Below are 20,657 nucleotides of genomic sequence, written 5' to 3'. Positions count from 1 at the left end.
CAGCAAAATGATCTCAAAATGGCGGCGCTTTCCCCACCACCGCGCGCGATGCGTCACAGTCCTCGCTTATCGTAATGGATTGCTTGGTCCTTTAGCTAGCCAGTGGTCTAATTTAATTTTGGATGTAGACGATAGATTCGAAAAATGCCAAACTGTATCCCCCGATTTTGTTATCATTAGGTTTTTTGGATTGCCTCCATATGATAGCAAATTTAAAGACGTATTCACGTCCAAATATTGTTGACAGTAATTAGTCCAGGATAATGCTTTTGCTTTTTACGAGTTTGGCAAAAAATCTATGGCCTTATTCGTAGCTTGGATTTTAAGTTAAACTGGCTGAAATGGACAAGGCCATGTGGTGAGACTGAGAACACGACGAGGTTCTCTCTAAACTGAGACTCCAAATAGAGTTTGGGAGATCTAGATAACGTTGGCATGCACAAAATTGCCCACAGTGCGACTAATATACTTATAATAATAATCCCAGCGTAATATTTGTACCGTTCGTAACACTTAGATGCAAGAAGATCAATTACCTAGGTACAGATCAGGCAGTAGTTCTCCCCTATCTATCTAATTGGCGTTACAACCCTTGGTGGGTCCTAGCCTCCCCAATGAGTCCTTCCATAGTTCCCAGTCACCTTTAACAAGTTTCTTGCGCCACTGATGACACCATCCTCCCATCTCAACTTTGGTCTGCCTACTCCTCTCTTTCCCCGCCTATCTCCATCTCGAGCTTTTCTTCTGGGAATCGATTCGCCATCCATTCTTCGCAACATGCCCCGCCCAGATCAGTCTTCCCAACCTTATCACACGGTACCACATCCACCTCTCCGAACAGTTGATAGCTCCCTATTTCGTCTCCTACTCCACACAGATTTCCCTCCTTCACAGGATCGAATTTTAGTCTTTATCAAAAATGTTTTGACCTCTAAATATTAATCGATTTTGCTCTACTGCGGACCCAAACATTTTGTTTTTAAATGAACTTTGATTTTCCGCCCGGCGCTCTTTAAAATTTAAAAGTCATCATTTTTTGAAACACCTTAATAAGTAATAGTTAAATTTGTTTTAGAGATTGAAGTTTAAGACGTAAATTGTGTTACGAATATCTCAGCGATAGGTTACGCACTTATGTTACTTCCGGAAATTAAGCTGAAAATCTGTCTAGAAGAGATGCTAATCAAAAAAGACGTGTGACGAGCTAATGCATAGATGTTCTGTTTTAATACATTTTCGGTATAATCATAATCTTATTTTAGTCTTTATTTTATTTATTTTAATAGGGATTTAATTGTATTTCATTTTTAACAATTTATATTTAATGCATTTATTTGTGAAGAATATTTAGATAAAATCTAAAGTTTTTCTTTTTGCATTACCCAGTCTACCGGAAGCCATTTTCTACAGTCTCAGCATAACGTCTCCGAATTGTCAGTTGTTAACTGTGTTAAAAGTAGTAGAGATTTTGTTAACAGTTAATTGTAAATAGCAAAAGGTTTTTAAAAGCTCCCGGGAGTATCTATCGCATACAGGTAGAGAGTTAACTTATAGGACCCTGAGGAAATGTAACACTAGAAACGGACAAGATACTCAATATCTTTGACCGCAGTTAACGTGTTGGGAATAATTGTAATAAGGAGTTGGTAAGTGTAAGGATCAGATTGTTGCTTAGTTCATCCTTTGAATGGGCATTATGTTTACACTTTCAATACTAGAATTTTAGTTTTCTTCATTTAACATTTTTATAAAGGTGAACGTGAACATATCGGATCCTCTTATATATCAAGTACTATTTTTATAATCGAAGGTTAATTTGCTTAGTTTCAAATAGGGTACAATAGAAAATTTTGTAAAAACAAGTCTAACAGATCAGAGAAGTATATAAGATACCTTGTTATATTGGTTAATTCCAGATTCAGATATAAGGATTGGAAGTAAGTTGATCGATGCACTCCTGTCTTATAATCCACGTCGAAAGTCGTAATAAATCGAAAATTTTCACGAGTTAATTCCATTTTTTCGCTGAGACAGAATTTTCAAGTGATTGTAAACAACACAAATCGTGCTCAAATAACAAAACCTGAAGAAGGTTATAGATCAAAAATGTCAAACTTTCAAGTTGAAACGTCAGATAGCACCTGACAACACTCAGTGTTGTCAAAGCTCAAAATATAAGTAGTGCCCCTCGTATCTGTTAGTGGGTTCAAAGAGTTGTTAAGGCTTATTCACATTCTTATCTTTTCCAACAGTGCAGTTATGTGTGAAATTGTAGTTTGGTGTAAATACAAAACTATATGAATTTTTGTTGTAAGTACTTGTTTAAAATATTTCCTAACATTTTCTCAAATATTTCAGTGAGATCTGTAGTAAATGTTTAAAGTGCAATTTGTAACCTTTGGCTTCCTTATTTTAAGACAGTCTACTTTAAAAAATTGACTACTGGTCCATCGAAAAGAATTTTTCAATGAATTAAACAACTTGATAAACTAACACTGTTGGTGTGCTCGTGAACACGTTTTCTTGCAAAAACAAACGTAATTTCTCGTACGAAGATAAAAGGAATCCTGGAAAATGATATACCGTTTGAAAGCCCATTAAACAAGGAAACTTTTATGGAAAGTGCCAGCACCTAGGTCTGATAATGATCACATAAGGGCCTAATGAGTTTTCTTTAAAAATTTCGATTACTTTTATTTTCCCAGTATCCAGGAGGAAGATTGAGGCTGTTTGGAGAATAACTTATGCTTCGAAATGGTATCAATTTTTAGAAAATTTATCTGTCTTTCTAACCGTGTTATCAAAATTGAATTCGGACTACAACTTTCTGAGTAATAACATTTTTATTGGAAAAAAGTAATGTTTTTAGAAAAAAAAAATGTATAGTGACGTCACTCAAGAACTGAGGAAAATATGAAGTTGGCCAATACCTCATTGAACTCCACTTTAGATGTACTTCACACAGTAGGCCTATGGACAATACTTACTGGTTCACCCTGTATAAAGAACTTAAAGTTTGCTAGACGATTGTGAAGGCTATTTAAATGCAAAGTTCAATATAAATAAATTATGAACTATTTCCTAACTACGTCTCTCTGGAAAGCACATAACCGTTAATACCATCAAAATTACTACTGTCAAATTCTGCCTTGACTCTGTTTGTATACTATTTAATGATGATTTAGTTTATATTTTACATCTACCCCAAAACATGTCTGGTATTCAATCATTATATAAACAAGTTCATCAGTATTTCTCTCACTAATAATAGTAATAGTACTAATAGTAATAAAATTACCTATCTATTGACTATAGATGATCAAGATACTGAGAAAGTTAATAATATCTTTCTATTTGTCACTAACAGTCCCAAATTTAGGAAAATTGCTCTTCAATGAAACCTCCTTTCTAACCTTAACGTATACCATTTCTAAACTGCAATATATAATGCAGCTATAATAATAATTTTTAAAAAATAAATAAATACAAATACAGAATACAATATATAATTTTAGCCAAAATTCCTATTATTAATTATTATTTTATTTTAAATAGATTAATTTCGTTACTGTAATGAACCATCATTCAGTTGCTTGTCTTTAGTTATGACTTATCCTTCTACGAGGTCTGTAAATTAAGTAATGAGACTGATTTTTTTTAAATTTGTTTATTCAAAAAGAATTACAATTCTATATTGTCACCTTCAAAATAACTTCCTTCTGAAGCCACACAGCGCTGTAGACGTTTCTTCCACTCCTCATAGCAATGCTCGAACTCCGATACTGGAATAGTTGAATGTTTTCGACTGTCCCAAAATGAGTTCCCTTGAGGTGATTTTTTCAACTTCGCGAAAGGGCGAATAAGGAGGCTGAACTCGCACATTCTTCTTACTTATCAAATCTTAGGCCTTACAATAGTTTGAAATAGGAAGACATTAAAATATAATGAGGTTATGCAGCAGGTGTGTGCCAGAGGGCCGAAATAACCTTATTTTTTTTTTGGAAGTTAAAACAAAACTAAATCAACTAAAAACTCAAATCACAAAATCTAAATCTTGCAAGGAAAGTAGATGCAAACCAAAACATGTAGTGAAACCTCAAGTAATGTTACATAACCACCTAAAAAGGTAAGATATTTTACTACTATCTTGACATGTTATTTGCGGTTTGTGTGTTTAAGTGATAGTGTCAAGAAAGATACTTGTTTAGACGTCACAGTGATAAATCGACTTGTACTGGGGGGCCTTAACCAGGTGACTCTCGCAGACTACCTCCTTTGTCGTCCTTTAATGGTATAACCCACAGTAACTCCAGTCAAGTTTCTAGTTCATGCTTCAACACGCTGACTAGAAGATTTTATCATTGTTTCACAACAACCACAATTACCATTTAATAGCAAAATTATAACATATATACACTTAAATTAATAACAATCATGATTGTAACTTTACCGTTGATTTATGGATTGACGGAAACACTTAATGACATAAATACCTCGCTATGACCATCACAAATGTGCGTCATAAACTATTTCTGTGTGACAGATTATGTACATCAATATTTATCTTGATGGAAAGTACTAATTCTGGTTTTGGATTCACTTAGTTTATAATGATTTTGCCAATAGTTTATCATTTCCCTTGTTTTTTTTTTTCCTTTTTAATTACTTAAAGAAAGAGCTCCATCAGCACGTGGTATTAAAGCAATTGTGCCAGTCGTTGAAATGAGGACCTAAAGATAGTATTGTATAGTAATCTTTTATTCGGAAATCGCACTGAATATTCACGACGGGCAGCATTGCAAAAACCATAAACAAACACCATATTGGCATATTCACTGTTGGAATAAATGCGATGCATAATGATGCAAACTCTGTAAAAGCGATAAACTGATAAATGTTATTGAGAAAGAGTTATTATTTAAATAGTCCACAGTGCAAAGTATAGATGGTATTATTCAGTAAAATGTCAATATCGGTATGTGCAGTTACGAGACACAAGATGATTTTAGCAGTTATACGAGTACTATCAATTTATCATTCGTTTTGAAATCTTTAGACGTGAATATCTCATAAACAGAGCGTTTACGGGCATACCTCCAGAGGAAAATTTTTTCTTGTTTTGAGGTCCTAAATTCATATTTTCTATACATCCTGTATACTCTTAGAAGAACTAATTAATTTATAATAAAGCAAAACTTCCATGTTGAGGAAAAACCATTTTCTCTGTAAACATTCCAATTCAAATGGAATTTGTCAATTATATTTATTTTCACTAAGAGGTTCTAAGAGGTTTTCCACTTATTTCAGTCAATATTTTCATGAAAGAAAACCGGAAAGGAAAAACAGGAAATACAAACAGGAAGGAAATATTTGAGAGAAAAAAAATGTTGTATGTGAAATACTTTTATGGTCGTCGTATTTATACAGATTGTATAAATGTTGCGACTGTGAATATAAAAGTAACTTATTGATCTTCTTTCTCAAAGGGTTGGTCTTATTTCTCTTGTTGCTCTCTCTTTCTAACACTGTCTTAGTGTGTATTGAATAAAATTTTTATATGGGTTCTGCTGTTCTTTTTCTCTTTTTTTTTTGGCGGGAAAGAGTACGGTCAAACAGAACAGAAAACCATTTAAAAGAAACACAAAAGCATTTTAGAAATTGACCCGCATTTCTGTAGCATATCCAGACTATAGTGACATCCAAGAGCAGTTTGTTGATCTACCATCAGGGTTTTGATGATGTACCCGCACTTTTGTTCTTATCTATTCTTGTACACTAGAACTAATACTGGCCACAAAACATTTTAGTTTAAAAAAACAAAATTAGGTGAAATTTAAGAAATGACCACTAACAAAAATACTAAGTAAAGTTCAAAACAATTTAATTAAACCAAAAACTACTATTTATAGGACTTAACAATAGGCGCGTGACTTTCTTTAAAAGGTTATTTCGCTTTCAGGAAACAAGTTTCCAATCTCGGAACTAAAATTTCACTTGTTTAATTAAGTTACAAAACTTTGAAAATGAAACAACTTGGTAACTTAAGCAAATACAAAATTCGTTCATCATTAACTGCAAAATACGAACATAAAAATAATGTACGAGATGCAAAATTAACTTATTAATTCAATGTGGTGGTGTCAATGTAAATTAAACTTTTTTTTAGTTATTTTAGAATTCCTAATTACTCTACGCAAATAACTTAGTTGATAAACTGAAACTTCTTTTAAAAAAATAATTGCAATGGAATTAAAACTGCAGGTAGTTATAGCCGATTAGAATGAATGGAAGAAAATGATTGGAGAAGGTTTACGTGATATTAATTTAGGTTAAGCTATAAGGATGGCAGGAATATAAAGTACTGATCCATCCATTAGTTGTAAGGTTAATGTAAATATGTTAGTTGTATATAAGAGGTCTGTAAATTAAGTAATGAAACTGATTTTTTTAATTTTTTGTATTCAAAAAGAATTACAATTCTATATTGTCACCTTCAAAATAACTTCCTTCTGAAGCCACACAGCGCTGGAGACGTTTCTTCCACTCCTCATAGCAGTGCTCGAACTGCGGTAATGGAATAGCCTTCAGCTGGTCGGTTACAACCGTTTGAATGTTTTCGACTGTCCCAAAATGAGTTCCCTTGAGGTGATTTTTCAACTTCGGGAAGAGAAAAAAGTCACAAGGACTCAAGTCAGGCGAATAAGGAGGCCGAGGAGCCACAGGAATGTTTTTACTGGCCCAAAATCTCTGGTTTATTGATATTGCTGTGTGACAAGGGAGCATTATCGTGATGCAACACCCCACTTGTTCTTGATGTTTGGGTCTCACACGAATGACCCTCTTTCGAAGTTTTTCAAGAACCTCTCGGTCATCAAATGTTGACCAATAAATTGGGAATGAGAAAAATCTGCGCAAAAATGGTTCCAAAAAACCTTTCGCAGGACCAGAAGAAGCATCAGGAAGGAAAGTTGCCTTGACTTTTTGGATTCAATTGAAAATTACCCCCATTTTCTGGAACGTGTCATTACTGGTGGGTGACGAGTCTTGGGTGGCTCCTCAGCCTCCTTATTCGCCTGACTTTTTTCTCTTCCCGAAGTTGAAAAATCACCTCAAGGGAACTCATTTTGAGACAGTCGAAAACATTCAAACGGCTGTAACCGACCAGCTGAAGGCTATTCCAGTACCGGAGTTCGAGCACTGCTATGAGGAGTGGAAGAAACGTCTCCAGCGCTGTGTGGCTTCAGAAGGAAGTTATTTTGAAGGTGACAATATAGAATTGTAATTCTTTTTGAATAAACAAATTTTTAAAAATCAGTCTCATTACTTAATTTACAGACCTCGTAGTAGAGGGATGAATGTGTGAAGCGAATGTATTTATAAGTAAGAATGGAGAGTGAGTGATATTCTAGTGATATAAGCACCTAGACGATGCTGGCTGTATGGCGAAAGCATATGCCAAAAAACTGCAGGTGCAATTGCAACAGATTAAATGGGATAAGTTATTATTTAAAATGAGAGGAGTTACTAGCCATTGGTAGCTCTTCAATAAATTAATCAATTACTAACATCCAACTAGGAGAAAATCGTTTGGCCGTCGATTTGCATTGTCTAGAGAGGAGATTACTCTCAAATGACGCTAAACCTTCCTAGACTATAACCTAATATTCAGGCTGTGTGGCGTTGTCGTCAGCCCTCTCTGATGGCAGTTTTACATATATATAGTTAGAAAGTTCACAAATGAATTGCTTAGGGGGCATTGTTGGTTCGAATATTGCCGGAACTGGTAACAAAGAAGCTAACACAGCAAAAAATAACCAAGCTGAAAACTCCCTTTAACTGTTAATAATTCCAGGTTATAAGCAATATAAAAGCAAAGTATAACAAAATTTAATGAATTTAGTCGATATTTACTCCTATTGTTATCCATAACAATAGGCTCATGCATGTAGTAAAAACATTGGTTTCACTTTACAAGAATATTTCGCATTTTCCCGAGGGCATGTGAAGAAACATTGTTGCTAAGAAGGGCAGGCTCCAAAGAATGAAATTGACAACAGAGTTTTACTAGTCAGTAACTAACTTCTTACTAAAACTTATATAGCGATTTTTTTTAAAAAATAGTTCGAATTTTGTAAAACTTTATTTATTTCGTTATATACAATAAGTAAATAGAAAGAATGAAAGATAAATGGATGCGTGAAAGGCAGGAGGAGAGAAACTACCCAGTGGTAGCACTCTCTACAAGATATTAATGATGTTTATGGTCTTCATGCTGCAAGGAATTCGCGGGGCCATTGGCGATTCAGTCGGTGAGAAGGATTGTTAGGGATGACAGAGGAGGCGAGAGACAGTACGAGAGGATTAGAGCAAGTAGAAAGAGTAGTATGGAACTGGCGATTCAGTCGGCGAGGAGTATTGTTAGGAATGTCAGAGGAGGCGAGAGACAGTACAAGAGGATTTGAGCTAGTCGAGAGGGCAGTATGGAACTTTTGGTATTTAGTCTTGGCGAGTTGGTGTACAAAGGGAATGTTGAGGTCGTTGTGAAGAGTGAGGTTAGTCACCGTAGAAAGGAGCGTCAACTATCTGTCGGCAGTAGTTTTGACTGAAATGTCTTGTACAGTCCGTATGTTTGGCTGAACCCAACAGCTCTAGCCCCGTAAGTCCACATAGCTCTGTGGATAGTGTAGTATATTAAGCGTTTGAGTTCTATGGGCAATTTGGGTACGTCGTCCAAGTAGTCTGTAAAGCAGTTTTGGCACGTTTTGTCATTGCTGGTCCTTTTAAGTCTAGAGTGTGGGTTCCACGTAAGTCTATTGTCTATGAAGAGTCCAAGGTAGCGCTCCAGATCTGTGTACAAGGAAGAGGATTGTTGTTAAAGAGGACAGGTGGACAGGAACCCCGCCGGAGAGTAAACTTGGCATGCTGGCATTTCTGTGGGTTCGTTTTAATCCTCCACTTCTTGGCCCAGGATTCTATTTTATGTAAATGTGTCTGTAACTTGTATGAAGCTGATGAAGGATGTGTACTTGTAGCTATTATGGCTGTATCGTCAGAATATGTACAGAGTAGTGTAGAGGGTTGTACAGGTAAGTCTGATGTGTATACTGTGTAGAGAAAGTGGCCAAGTACTCGTATACTCCCCTGCGGCACTCCTGCCCCCACTGTGGAGAAAGAAGAGATTGCTGAGCCAGTACTGACTTGAAAGAATCTATCTGAAAGATTGAGGAACGCAGAAGGAGGTAGTATGTTGAGGGAAGATTCTTTTTTAATTTTGAACAGTAATCCAGGATGCCAAACACGATCAAAACGAACCAAAGTTTTGTAAAACTTAAAATAATAGTCATAAATATTGCCTATTTTTTTCAGTACGGCTTTTCGCCCAACTGCCTCGCAAGAATAATACGAGGGTCGTTTGAAAAGTCCGTGCAAAAATAAAAACTACTCAATTTTTTGGGGTAAACCTTTTTTATTTTTCAACATAGTCTCCTTTTAGGCTTATACACTTCGTCCAACGCTGCTCTAGTTTGTTGATCCCTTCCGAATAATAGGATTTGTCCAAGTCTGAAAAATAGCCATTCGTTTCTGCAATCACCTCCTCGTTTGAATAAAATCTTTTTCCCGCCTGCCATTTCTTCATATTGGGGAAGAAATAGTAGTCCGAGGGAGCCAAGTCTGGAGAATAGGGGGGATGTGAAACGAGTTGGAACCCTATTTCCATTAATTTTGCGACCACAACTGCTGAGGTGTGAGCTAGTGCGTTGTCGTGATGGAAAAGGACTTTTTTGTGGGCCAATCGTGGGCGTTTTCCTTGCAGCTCGGTTTTCAAACGGTCCAATAACGATGAATAATATGCACCTGTAATAGTTTTACTCTTTTCCAGATAGTCGATGAGGATTATTCCTTGCGAATCCCAAAAGACAGTCGCCATAATCTTTCCGGCCGAAGGAACGGTCTTCGCCTTTTTTGGCGCAGATTCCCCCTTGGTAACCCATTGTTTAGATTGTTCTTTGGTCTCAGGAGTGTAGTGATGTATCCATGTTTCATCCACAGTGACGAAACGACGCTTAAAGTCCTGCGGATTCTTCTGGAACAGCTGCAATCGCGGCACCCATCTTGCGGATAGCTTTGTCATGTCCAAATGTTGATGCAAAATATTATGTACCCGTTCATTCAAGATGCCCACAGCACTAGCAATCTCACGCACCTTCACTCTTCTGTCATCCATCACCATATCATGGATTTTATCAATGATTTCTGGAGTAGTAACCTCAACAGGGCGTCCAGAACGTTCAGCGTCACTTGTGCCCATATGGCCACTTCGAAAATTTTGAAACCACTTTTAAACTTTTCTAATCGAAGGTGCAGAGTCACCATAATGTTTATCAAGCTTCTCTTTAGTCTCCTGAGACGTTTTGCCTTTCATAAAGTAGTGTTTAATCAACACACGAAATTCTTTTTCGTCCATTTTTTGAAAATCACTCGACTTCCTCGATTCAAACGAATGCCAAACACAAAGAAATAGACCGATCTGGCTGAAACTTGGTGTGTGTTCTTCCAAGAGATGCTACTAACTAAACATAACCTTGATACGCGCCAGTAGTGCTATCTCTCTGACTTTGCACGGACTTTTCAAACGACCCTCGTAACTACAGTATTGCTTTACTGTAAAACAGTAACACGAACAGCATAAGTATTTATTGACAACGGCCATTTGAACAGTTTAATAATAAATAATCATTTTAATGAACGCAACAATAGTTGTCTAAAACAATCTAGCAAAAGATAATGGCAAAAACTTAGTTGGAAGATAAAAATAAGGAGGTCAATAACTAATCTGTGAGATTAACAACATAAATTCTGTTATTACTCAGAAATAGGTTGGGAATGGTTGTTTACTGCTGTTAAGCCTCCTTCAAGACAGTCCAAACCAATAAAAGCTTAACATCTGTTGTTCTTGAGAGCCTTTCACGTTGGATATATTTGTTTTTACAGTTCAATTATTATAGTGTTATGGAATCATTTAAATTATATTCTAATATGTAAAAATGCAGTTTTACTCGTACATATATAAAAGCTTTTATTAACACTATTCAGCTGATTTTTCTAATTAATTTATAATTTGCTGAATAATTAATTGAACTTATTTTCTTTTCTTTCTTGTTACAGTGTTAAGACAGACATTCTACCAGATGGTGCAAAAAGTCAACTGTTCATAGCAAATGTCAGGCCATCTGATTCTGGAAATTATACATGCTCATTAGGTGAAGTAGCTGTTACCTCAGTCTCCGTTGTAGTAATTACAGGTAAAATAATTTATTGTTTAATTGTTTTTGGTGGCTAATTTATTAATTTTTATAAAGAAAGAAGCCAATTTAAGTCACTTTTTTTTGCCAAGCAATCAACCTAGGGACTAGGTCATCTTCAGGGTTCATGCCATGTAGTATAGTGTGGTGTAGTAGAGGTGTGGCTATTAAATAACGAGACTATTGCTGTAAAACATTTTATTTTAAATTTAAACATATTTAGTTATTATCACCTTCAATATACACCCCTCCCCTAACCCTACAACGCTCCATGCGAATTTACCATTGTTCGAAACAGTGCTGGAAGTCTTCTTCTGTCAGCTCTTGCATGACGCGTGCCGCTTTTTCTTACACAGCTTCAGCGGACTGAAATCGAAATTCCTTTTAATGCAGATTTGACTTTGGGGAACCAGATAAAAGTCACATGGGGGGCCAGGTCAGGCGAATAAGGCGGATGGCCTAAAAAACTGGGATGTTGTACTTGGCTAGAAATGTCTTGACAATGCAGAGGTGAGCTGGCGCGTTGTCTTGATGGAGAACCCATGACTGGTTCTTCCACAAATCGGGTCGTTTTTATCCTTACTCTTTCACGGAGTTGAGCTCCGCACCTCATGGTAGTAATGTTGATTAATTATAATCGATATTTTTTATCCGTTTTGGACGTGGAAGGGCGACCCGGGCGGTCATCATCTCAGACATCTTCTCGGCCATCTTGGAAACGCTTGAACCACTCAAAAATTTGCGCTAGTAATTAACATTCATCGCCATAAACTTCTTTTAATAAAAGATAAGTTTCAGTAGCGGTTTTACCAAGTTTTGATGTGAAATTTCACGACAATTCGTTGCTCTACTACATGTGTAGTATCATGTTTTCGGCAAATCGAAACTTAACACCTCTTACACAAACGACAAATTCCCGGTCAGACAGATTTCTCTACAAACACGTGAGACGCTGCACAACTGTCGGTCGTTAAGATTTGGCGCATGCATAGTTTTTCTGTAGCAGCATCAGTCTCGTTATTTTTGGTGTGTCTTCTATGTAGAGTTGGTATTTACTAAGTACAAAACACAGAAAGGACAGAAAACACTCATCCAGTTCAAATTATATTATTTAGATCTGGTGATTTGATTTTCATTTATTTACTGAGTATTATTTACTTTATTTTTATCTGATACGAAGCTTGTTAAGATTTTTATTGTAGTAGTAGACTTTATTTAACAAATAAATTACAATAATTAAAATAAATATGCATTATATAATGTAATAATAAAGATTTTATCTCTGATCAATTGATCGTCGGAGGAGACTATGTAGCGGACATTAAAAATGAATGCAATTTAACTTCTAACATTTAAAAAAATGAAAAAGAAAGAGAAATAATAATACAATAAAATTAAAATAAATGAAATAACGAAATAATGAAATCTGTATACATATTACAAAATGAAAACAATTTAATTACATTATAAAAAGTGAAAAAGAAAGAAAAACCAAAAAATAATAATAATATAATAATAAAATAATTATAATAATATAATAAAATAAATGAAATAAATAACTAATATTTTAGAAGATGAATACAACATAGATTTTTTAAATATTTCCTAAATTCCTTAGAAGAGTAAAAGAGAAGGAAAAATAATAATACAATAAAATAAATATCTGTGTTCATGTTAAAAAATAAAAGAGATTAATTTCATTACAAAAAGCGATAAAAGAAAGAAAAATAATAATATAATGAAAATAATTGAAATAAACATCTGTAATATAAACCAGAAAATGAAATTAAGGAAAATAACAATTGTAATAATAATATATATATATATATATATATAAATAATATAATAAAAGTACACCATACACTACCAATATTGTGTGATGGAAGGCCTTCAACCGATCGGACTATTTTAGAGGAAACTGCTAGATTAAGAAGTTTGCAAATAAGGGAATGCCTATCAATAGTATCGAAGGCAGCCGAGAAATCCACGACATAATGTATAGACCTTCTGTTTTTGTTTTTTACTAAGTTTATATTTAATTACGTTTAAAAGAGTGAATACATTATCTGTTGTGGAATAATTGCTCCTGAAACCTGCCTGGAATTTACAAAGTCTACCATCATTAGCCCAATCCGGCAGCCTATAAGATATAGAATTCCTGGTAGAAGCTCTTTTTAATCCTGCCACATTATACGCCAAAATGTCCAATCGCTTACCATTAGCATACGGTAATTGCTACTTAACAGAAGAAGGAGTGTCCGTAGTCATCGATTCCTGATCATCACGCTGACTCAAAGAAGAATCAGAACGAGGTCGGAACGCGAAACGCTCTAAAGTAGTCTTAACACTCTTTACATCAGTATCCGTTTTGTTCTTCTTGCTTAGCGTCTTTTTCTCTTTTCTCACTTCCTGTTCAGGAGCCGTGGGCGGTGAATCAGAGAGCAGCCGTTTTTTGTTTGAAGCGAGCCGAGTATCATACTCCTTTATTATTAATTTATCGTATTTTAATATAGCAAATTTACCATCCTTCCGGGCATCCCTAAACTGTGACATCAGTTTCTTGCGTATTTCAAGCACCTCCTTTGGAAAATCATCTACTATAACCATGTTTGTTTCTTTTAACTTGAAGGCATTTTTCATTACCAACAGTTTCATACGAAATGTTGTGAAACCTACAATTATCGGCCTATCCTTATTGCCTATCTTTCCAATTCGTCTGACAAAATCTAAGTCAGAAATAGCTAAACTGGGCTCCAATTTTTCTTTTAGGAAATCAAAGACAAAACCTTCCAACTAAGTAGAATATTCTTGCGAGACTCCGAATAAAACCACATTCCTTTTCCTTATCTCACGATCAAGTTGCTTTACTTTTGTTTCGACGACTTTAACTCTACTGTCAATAACATTAAAGTGTTCTTTAATTTCTTCAACCGTCTTCAGTCGGGAATCTTCCAAGTCATTTTTTAATACCAAGCGCAATTTTTTAAAAAGTTCCACTAAATCACCACTCATTTTAATTAAATTTACGCTTAGTGAATTGAAAAAAGAAAAAGATCGAAACAGTGAAATAAGTTTCAGTAAGAACTCTGTTCTGATGCAGATCAAGGTCGTGTTTGTAAATAAATCGACAAACAAGTAGAGATCGGCGTATGAAGAAGGCAGGCATGATAACACAGCTAGCTCTCCCCTCCAGATGGCTTCTTACCTAGTGTTCCTCACCCACTCACCCTCAGTCCACAATCTTCTTATTAATTACTTCTTTAATTACTCAGCTATTAAAAGTCCTATGTTTCTAAAAATTATATTTCATTAACAAGAAGTCTCGAGAATATTACACTGAAAATTTGAAGCAATTTGGATAAACTTAATTATGCGTAATCGACCAGTTTGTGCACAATTTTGCAAAACGATTTCCACGAAAACCGCTCGTTAAATTTCAATCAAAATCCAAATAATAAATGACAGCTAAACATATCACATAATGACAACCTCAATTTGTTAAATTATCAACTAATGTAGAAGTTATTTAACTCCAAATCAAGAAACAGAAATCAAAAAACTTTCAAAAGAGCGTGCATGCCACAATTATTTCCGGAAAATTATGAAAATTGGAGTAAGACACAGTTCGTAGCTCAACTATTACCTGCCTCTGGCGTTTTAAATTACACTAGATAGAAATAGCAAAAACACTGATGTATGTAGAAATCGGCACTCACAAAGTTTGGAATTAAATTTTCCGTGAGAATGTGGCTTTAAATTCAGTATTTTGAATATCTTGCGAATGTTAATTCTGTACACTAAGTTTCAACATTACCACTTTTATAGACTCCTCAAAAAGGAAACTGCAATCTCGGCTCTGAAACTGGCTCACAAAAAAGTTATTCCCAAGATACAAATACGTTTTCCTAACATATAGGCACTTAATGTAACCAATAGAACACAAAAAAATTAAAATCGAAAACTAATAAATAGGTAAAATACAAGCAAATATTAAGAGAACTTTTAAAACCATGTGCACACTATGCCTGTCCGCGCAAGACTCCGATTTTTATTATTGTTTATAATCGATATATCTTCTCAATACCCAATTTTAATGATTACTGGATATTTATCTGCTTTATAGTCAATTGTTGGTGGGCCTAATGGCTTCTTCCCTCTATATTTATTTCTAGGTTTTTTGTTTTAGATTGTAATTTATTATTTCCTTTTGTGATGAATGTTTCATAAACGTTTCAACATTTTCGGTCAGAAGGTCATGGTTTGTGAGCTTCTAGAAGTTATTTTTTCATTTTATTTTATTTTATTTTTTTTTTTTTGTACATGGATTTATTTTTACATCTATACCTATTTATTCATGTGTGTATATTCGTTTGTTTAGAGAATACTTTTTTGTTCTTTTTCTTTTAGGTAAACAATAAAAATTAACCCGAACTGAAAATTTATAGCCACGGAATTGATGATATTTGCATAATTGGGATGGACATTTTTTTTTTTACTAAAACAAACATTAGTAAAATTAATCTCCAAACAATGTGTAGCCAGAAAGTGTTTGTGAATCTCTATTCATGTACACATTTGTGAGAAGGATGTGTGCGGCAAATCCATATTGATAATACATATTCCATTATATCTGTGGCATAAAGCTCGCGACATATTTGTTATTATAAAAAGCTCTTCAGCTTTTGTTATTTGAAAATTTTAATTCATCTTTTGTGTACTTGATTATTTATTGGTTGGGGATAATCTTCTGATAAATCAGGACCAAATAATTTTCTGATTGAATATTAATTATTGTTAGAGGTTGTTTTCGGTAGCTTGAACTCTTTATCATTTAGTTAGGACATTCAGTAATGATCAGTTCACACCCTAATGCTCCAAACTTAATACTTATTAAATATAACATAAAACTGAATCAGTTCTTTGTTTAGTTTCGACATAAACTACTCAAAAGTTGCTAAGGAATTCATAAATAACATCAAATATAATTAACTTGCACAATGTTTTGATGTTTATCTCGTTATTTTGGCATTCAATATTTGTTTATATTAAGGAATTAATGCACTTGTTAGTCGTACAAAGGTTAATTCATTTTGATAAACCGCAAAAACAAACATTGCTAATTTTGTCCTTTAAAATGATTCAGTATTCTAATGCATTTGAAAGTGAATGAACCTTTTTTCTCTTCTCAATTCTAATTTTTTATCATGGAAAGAAGACCTCTAAGTGATGAAAGGGCAGATTTAATTGTCCAGTTTCATTTACAGGGCCTTTCTCAGCTTGAAATTGCTAATGATTTGAACATCGCGCCAAGTGTTGTTTGCCGAGCATTGCAAAGATACTGCGAGTTTGGAACTGCACAAAGACGCCATGGCGGTGGGACTTTTCGAAGAGCCACTGAAAGAGAAGACCGCCTAGTGAGGATGAATGCCCGCAGAAACCCTTTTTTGACCGCCCGACAGTTACAAAATCGTCTTTTTGAATCCTCTGGGCAGGGGCGGCTTAACTTATAGTGCAGGGTGTGCAATGCACACGGGCGCCGCGGCGCTCCCTGAGACAGCTAAGAGCATCGTCTTGGACCATCATGGTACAACAATGATATGACAGAAGCGGCCAGCCAGCGCGGTTGCGGCAGTTATCAAACGCGATAACTTAGTTAATAGTTATTGCCGCGGGGGGGGGGGGTCAGGTCTAGGGGCGCCAGGGTTTCATTGCACACGGGCGCTACACGAGCTAGAGCCGCCCCTGCCTCTGGGACTCAAGTATCTGATCAAACGATTAGATAGAAATCGATTGAGAGAGGTTGGTTTGCATTCGTATCGCCCAGTTAGAAGGCCCTCTTTGGACACTCGGCACAGAAGAGCAAGATTAGAATGGGTAAAATCTAGGTTGAGGGAGAACCAAAACTGGGAATTTGTATTGTTTAGTGACGAGTCAAGATTCTGTTTATCGAGTGATAGCAGACGTTTGCGAGTGTGGAGAAGGCCAAACACTCGTTTTTAGCCACAATTCATCCAACCGGTAACAGCACACCGCGGTGGCGGTGTAATGGTGTGGGGTGGAATTACTCTCAACAATCGTACTGAACTACACATCATTCAGGGCACTTTAAATGGGATCAGATACAGAGACGACATTATTCGGGGCTTTGTCTCAGACTTCCGAGACAATATTGGGCCACAATTTGTTTTTCTCGACGACAATGCCCGCCCTCAACGTGCCAGATATGTTCTTGAGGAAATTAGTCGTCTCGGCATTACCCACTTACCACTGCCAGCACTTTCACCAGGCCTAAACCCAATAGAGCACATTTGGGACAATTTACAGAGACGACTAAATAACCATCAGCCACAACCCAGGAACACCGGAGAGCTTGCTAACGTTTTAACGTTACTATGGGAAGAAATTCCGCAAGAAGAAATAGCTGCCGTTATTTTGAGTATGGCAAACCGTTGTTCAGCTGTTCAGAGAGTAAGAGGAGGCTACACCAGGTACTGAAAAACTATTAATTGGATAACCAAAATAAAAATTGTGGAAAAACCAGTGGAGATGTTTTCCACAATTTGTTAGGCGACACTCACGGCTTTTGTTAAATCCTGTTTTATCTTTGTTTTTAAAAAATTTATTTGTTAAAGATAATGTGATATTAAAAGACAAATGAAGCAACTTTTATTTTAAAAAAATATAACTCTGTCTTTTTTTGATCTTTTTATTGCAATTCCTTAGCCACTTTTGAGTAGTTTATTTAGTTCATTACAAAAATGATCTCAGACTGCACTTTGACAAGCGACTAACATGGAACCTCCGCACGCGTCTCAAACTTCAATTGTCCTCAACCTAAGTTACAAAATGCTAAAAAAAGACTACAAGACAAACGTTCAAAACTTACTGTACCAAAAGAAAACTACGCCGCCCTACTTGCCCAAACATGGACGTACGGAGTACAACTCTGCGCAAGCGCCAAAAAATCGAACATCAACAGACTTCAAATCTTACAGTCTAAAACTCTAGGAACAGTAGTTAACCTTGACTTAAATATTCCTCTCGTTTCTGAAAATAGCCCAATCTCGCTACATAAAACTCCACTCAAATCTAGACAGTCATTTACAACCCCCTCTGAACCGCAATATGTCCACCAGAACACTTCCTTCAAAGCGCAGTCTTAAGCGGCAGTGACCATGCGTCCATTTCAACAGATAATGGCCATAGGATAGTTGACGCTTAAACGGCTACAGTGATTGAAGCAACCATTAATAGAATATCGATTCTTTTTTTCCAAAGTTTGCTGTAAATCGGAAAGAAATTGAAATAACATTCTATAAACTTCATTTGATATATCATGAAGAATCATTTAAAAAAAAAAATACGAGGTGTGGCTATTAAATAACGAGACTATTGCTGTAAAACATTTTATTTTAAATTTATACATATTTAGTTATTATCACCTTCAATATACATCCCTCCCCTATCCCTACAACGCTCCATGCGAATTTACCATTGTTCGAAACAGTGCTGGAAGTCTTTTTCTGTGAGCTTCTGCATGACGCGTCATAGCTTCACACAGCTTCAACGAACTGAAATCGTATTCCTTTTAATACAGATTTGACTTTGGGGAACAAATAAAAAAGTCATATGGGTTCAGGTCAGGCGAATAAGGCGGTTGGCCTAAAACTTGGATATTGTACTTGGCTAGAAACGTCTTGACAGACAATACAGTGTGAGCCGGCGCGTTGTCTTGACGGAGAACCCCGTGACTTGTTCTTCCACAAATCGGATCGTTTTTTCATTGACTCTTTCACTGAGTTAAGCAAGTACCTCACCGGTAGTAATGTTGATTAATTATAATATTTTCATCCGTTTTGGACGTGGAAGGGCGACCCGGGAGGTCATCATCTCCGAAGTCTTCTCGGCCTTCTTGGAAACGCTAGAACCACTCAAAAACTCGCGCACGTGATGAACATTCATCACCATAAACTTCTTTTAATAAAAGATAAGTTTCAGTAGCGGTTTCACCAAGTTTTGATGTGAAATTTCACGACAAGTCGTTGCTCTACTACATGTGTAGTATCATGTTTTCGGCAAAACGAAACTAACAGCTCTAACACAAACGACGGTTCCAGTCTGACAGATTTCTCTACAAAACACGTGAGACGCTGCTGTCGGTCGTTAGGATTTGGCGCATGCATAGTTTTTCTGTAGCAGCATCAGTCTCGTTATTTAATAGCCACACCTCGTACTCCCATCAAAATCAATAGTTAAAAATCAATTCAAACATTTTAGGAACAAATTATCGTTTACGAATCAAATTGTCATTCTCACTGAAACTATTATTACCTATAGGCGTGAGATATTAGCCAAATAATCGATTATCAAGGATGTGGCCGTATACCAGTCGATGTTAGAATGATTTACTACCTTCATTTTAGCATGAACCATCCTTAGTACCTATATTAAATTCATTTATATAACTACGCTACCTGTAATTAAGGAATAATGCGATATGAAATTTATTGGGCTATTTACCTGAACATTTCAATTAAAATTTAGTACTACGCGTGCTTTTCTTTCAGTTAGATCAAAAATAATTTAAGAAAGGAAAAATGGTAGAGTTCAAAATCTGGTATTTGTTAATCAAATTTCAATTTTTTAACTTGCTATTAAAGAGAAAGAAGAGCACGCGATAGGTCATTTTTATGTATTTTTTCATCCCCTTTCTACTAAAAATATTGCCAAGGAGGTAAAGCTAGTATTTTTCTTAATATCGGGAAATAAGTCGTTTTCCGAGTGATTTTTCTAAGAAAAGTCAAATGTTAAGAACTTTAGATGCCTCACCTGGCTCGGAAGCCAGGTTAGCCAGGAGGTTATCAACTGTTCTCTGTTTCTGAGGAGGCACCTTTGAAGGCACAGTACATGCTGCACAAGTTGCGTAAAGTGCATTATTTGATAAATTAAGGAATAAGTTTGAACCTTTGAATGAAAGATATTGATCACTTAAATATGTGGTAGGAGGTTTCCAATTTTTTTTTTGGTAATTAAACGCAACTCTCCCAAAATTACCAAATAATTATCAAACCTTCTTGTTTGTAACAGATGTAAAATTAATTTTTAGCCATTTTGTGTATGCTTGAGAACATCTAAAGCTCTTAACATTTGATTTTTCTCAGAAAAATCACTCGGAAAACTGCTTATTTCCCGATATTAAGAAAAATACTAGCTTTACTGCCTTGGCAATATTTTTAGTAGAAAGGGGATGAAAAATTACATGAAAATGACCTATCGCGTGCTCTTCTTTCTCTTTGATAACAAGTTAAAAAATTGAAATATGATTAATAAATACCAGATTTTGAAATGGCCTAG

At 35.5% G+C, this 20,657-nt stretch overlaps 1 protein-coding gene across 1 annotated transcript in view; it reads left to right on the top strand.

Moving 5' to 3' along the window:
- The window catches only part of LOC141447108 (opioid-binding protein/cell adhesion molecule-like), a 771,975-nt gene that overhangs the window by 736,129 nt on the left and 15,189 nt on the right, over positions 1-20,657 (top strand). The window contains exon 7 of the mRNA XM_074114310.1: positions 11,167-11,303. Within this exon, the coding sequence (XP_073970411.1) occupies positions 11,167-11,303 (137 nt within the window). The remainder of the gene's footprint in view (positions 1-11,166; positions 11,304-20,657) is intronic.

Source organism: Rhodnius prolixus, unplaced genomic scaffold (assembly GCF_049639745.1).
Source record: "Rhodnius prolixus isolate KJV_2025 unplaced genomic scaffold, Rpr scaffold_7, whole genome shotgun sequence".
In the NCBI taxonomy this organism is placed as follows: domain Eukaryota; kingdom Metazoa; phylum Arthropoda; class Insecta; order Hemiptera; family Reduviidae; genus Rhodnius; species Rhodnius prolixus.
This window is presented reverse-complemented; position numbering and strand designations above follow the sequence as displayed.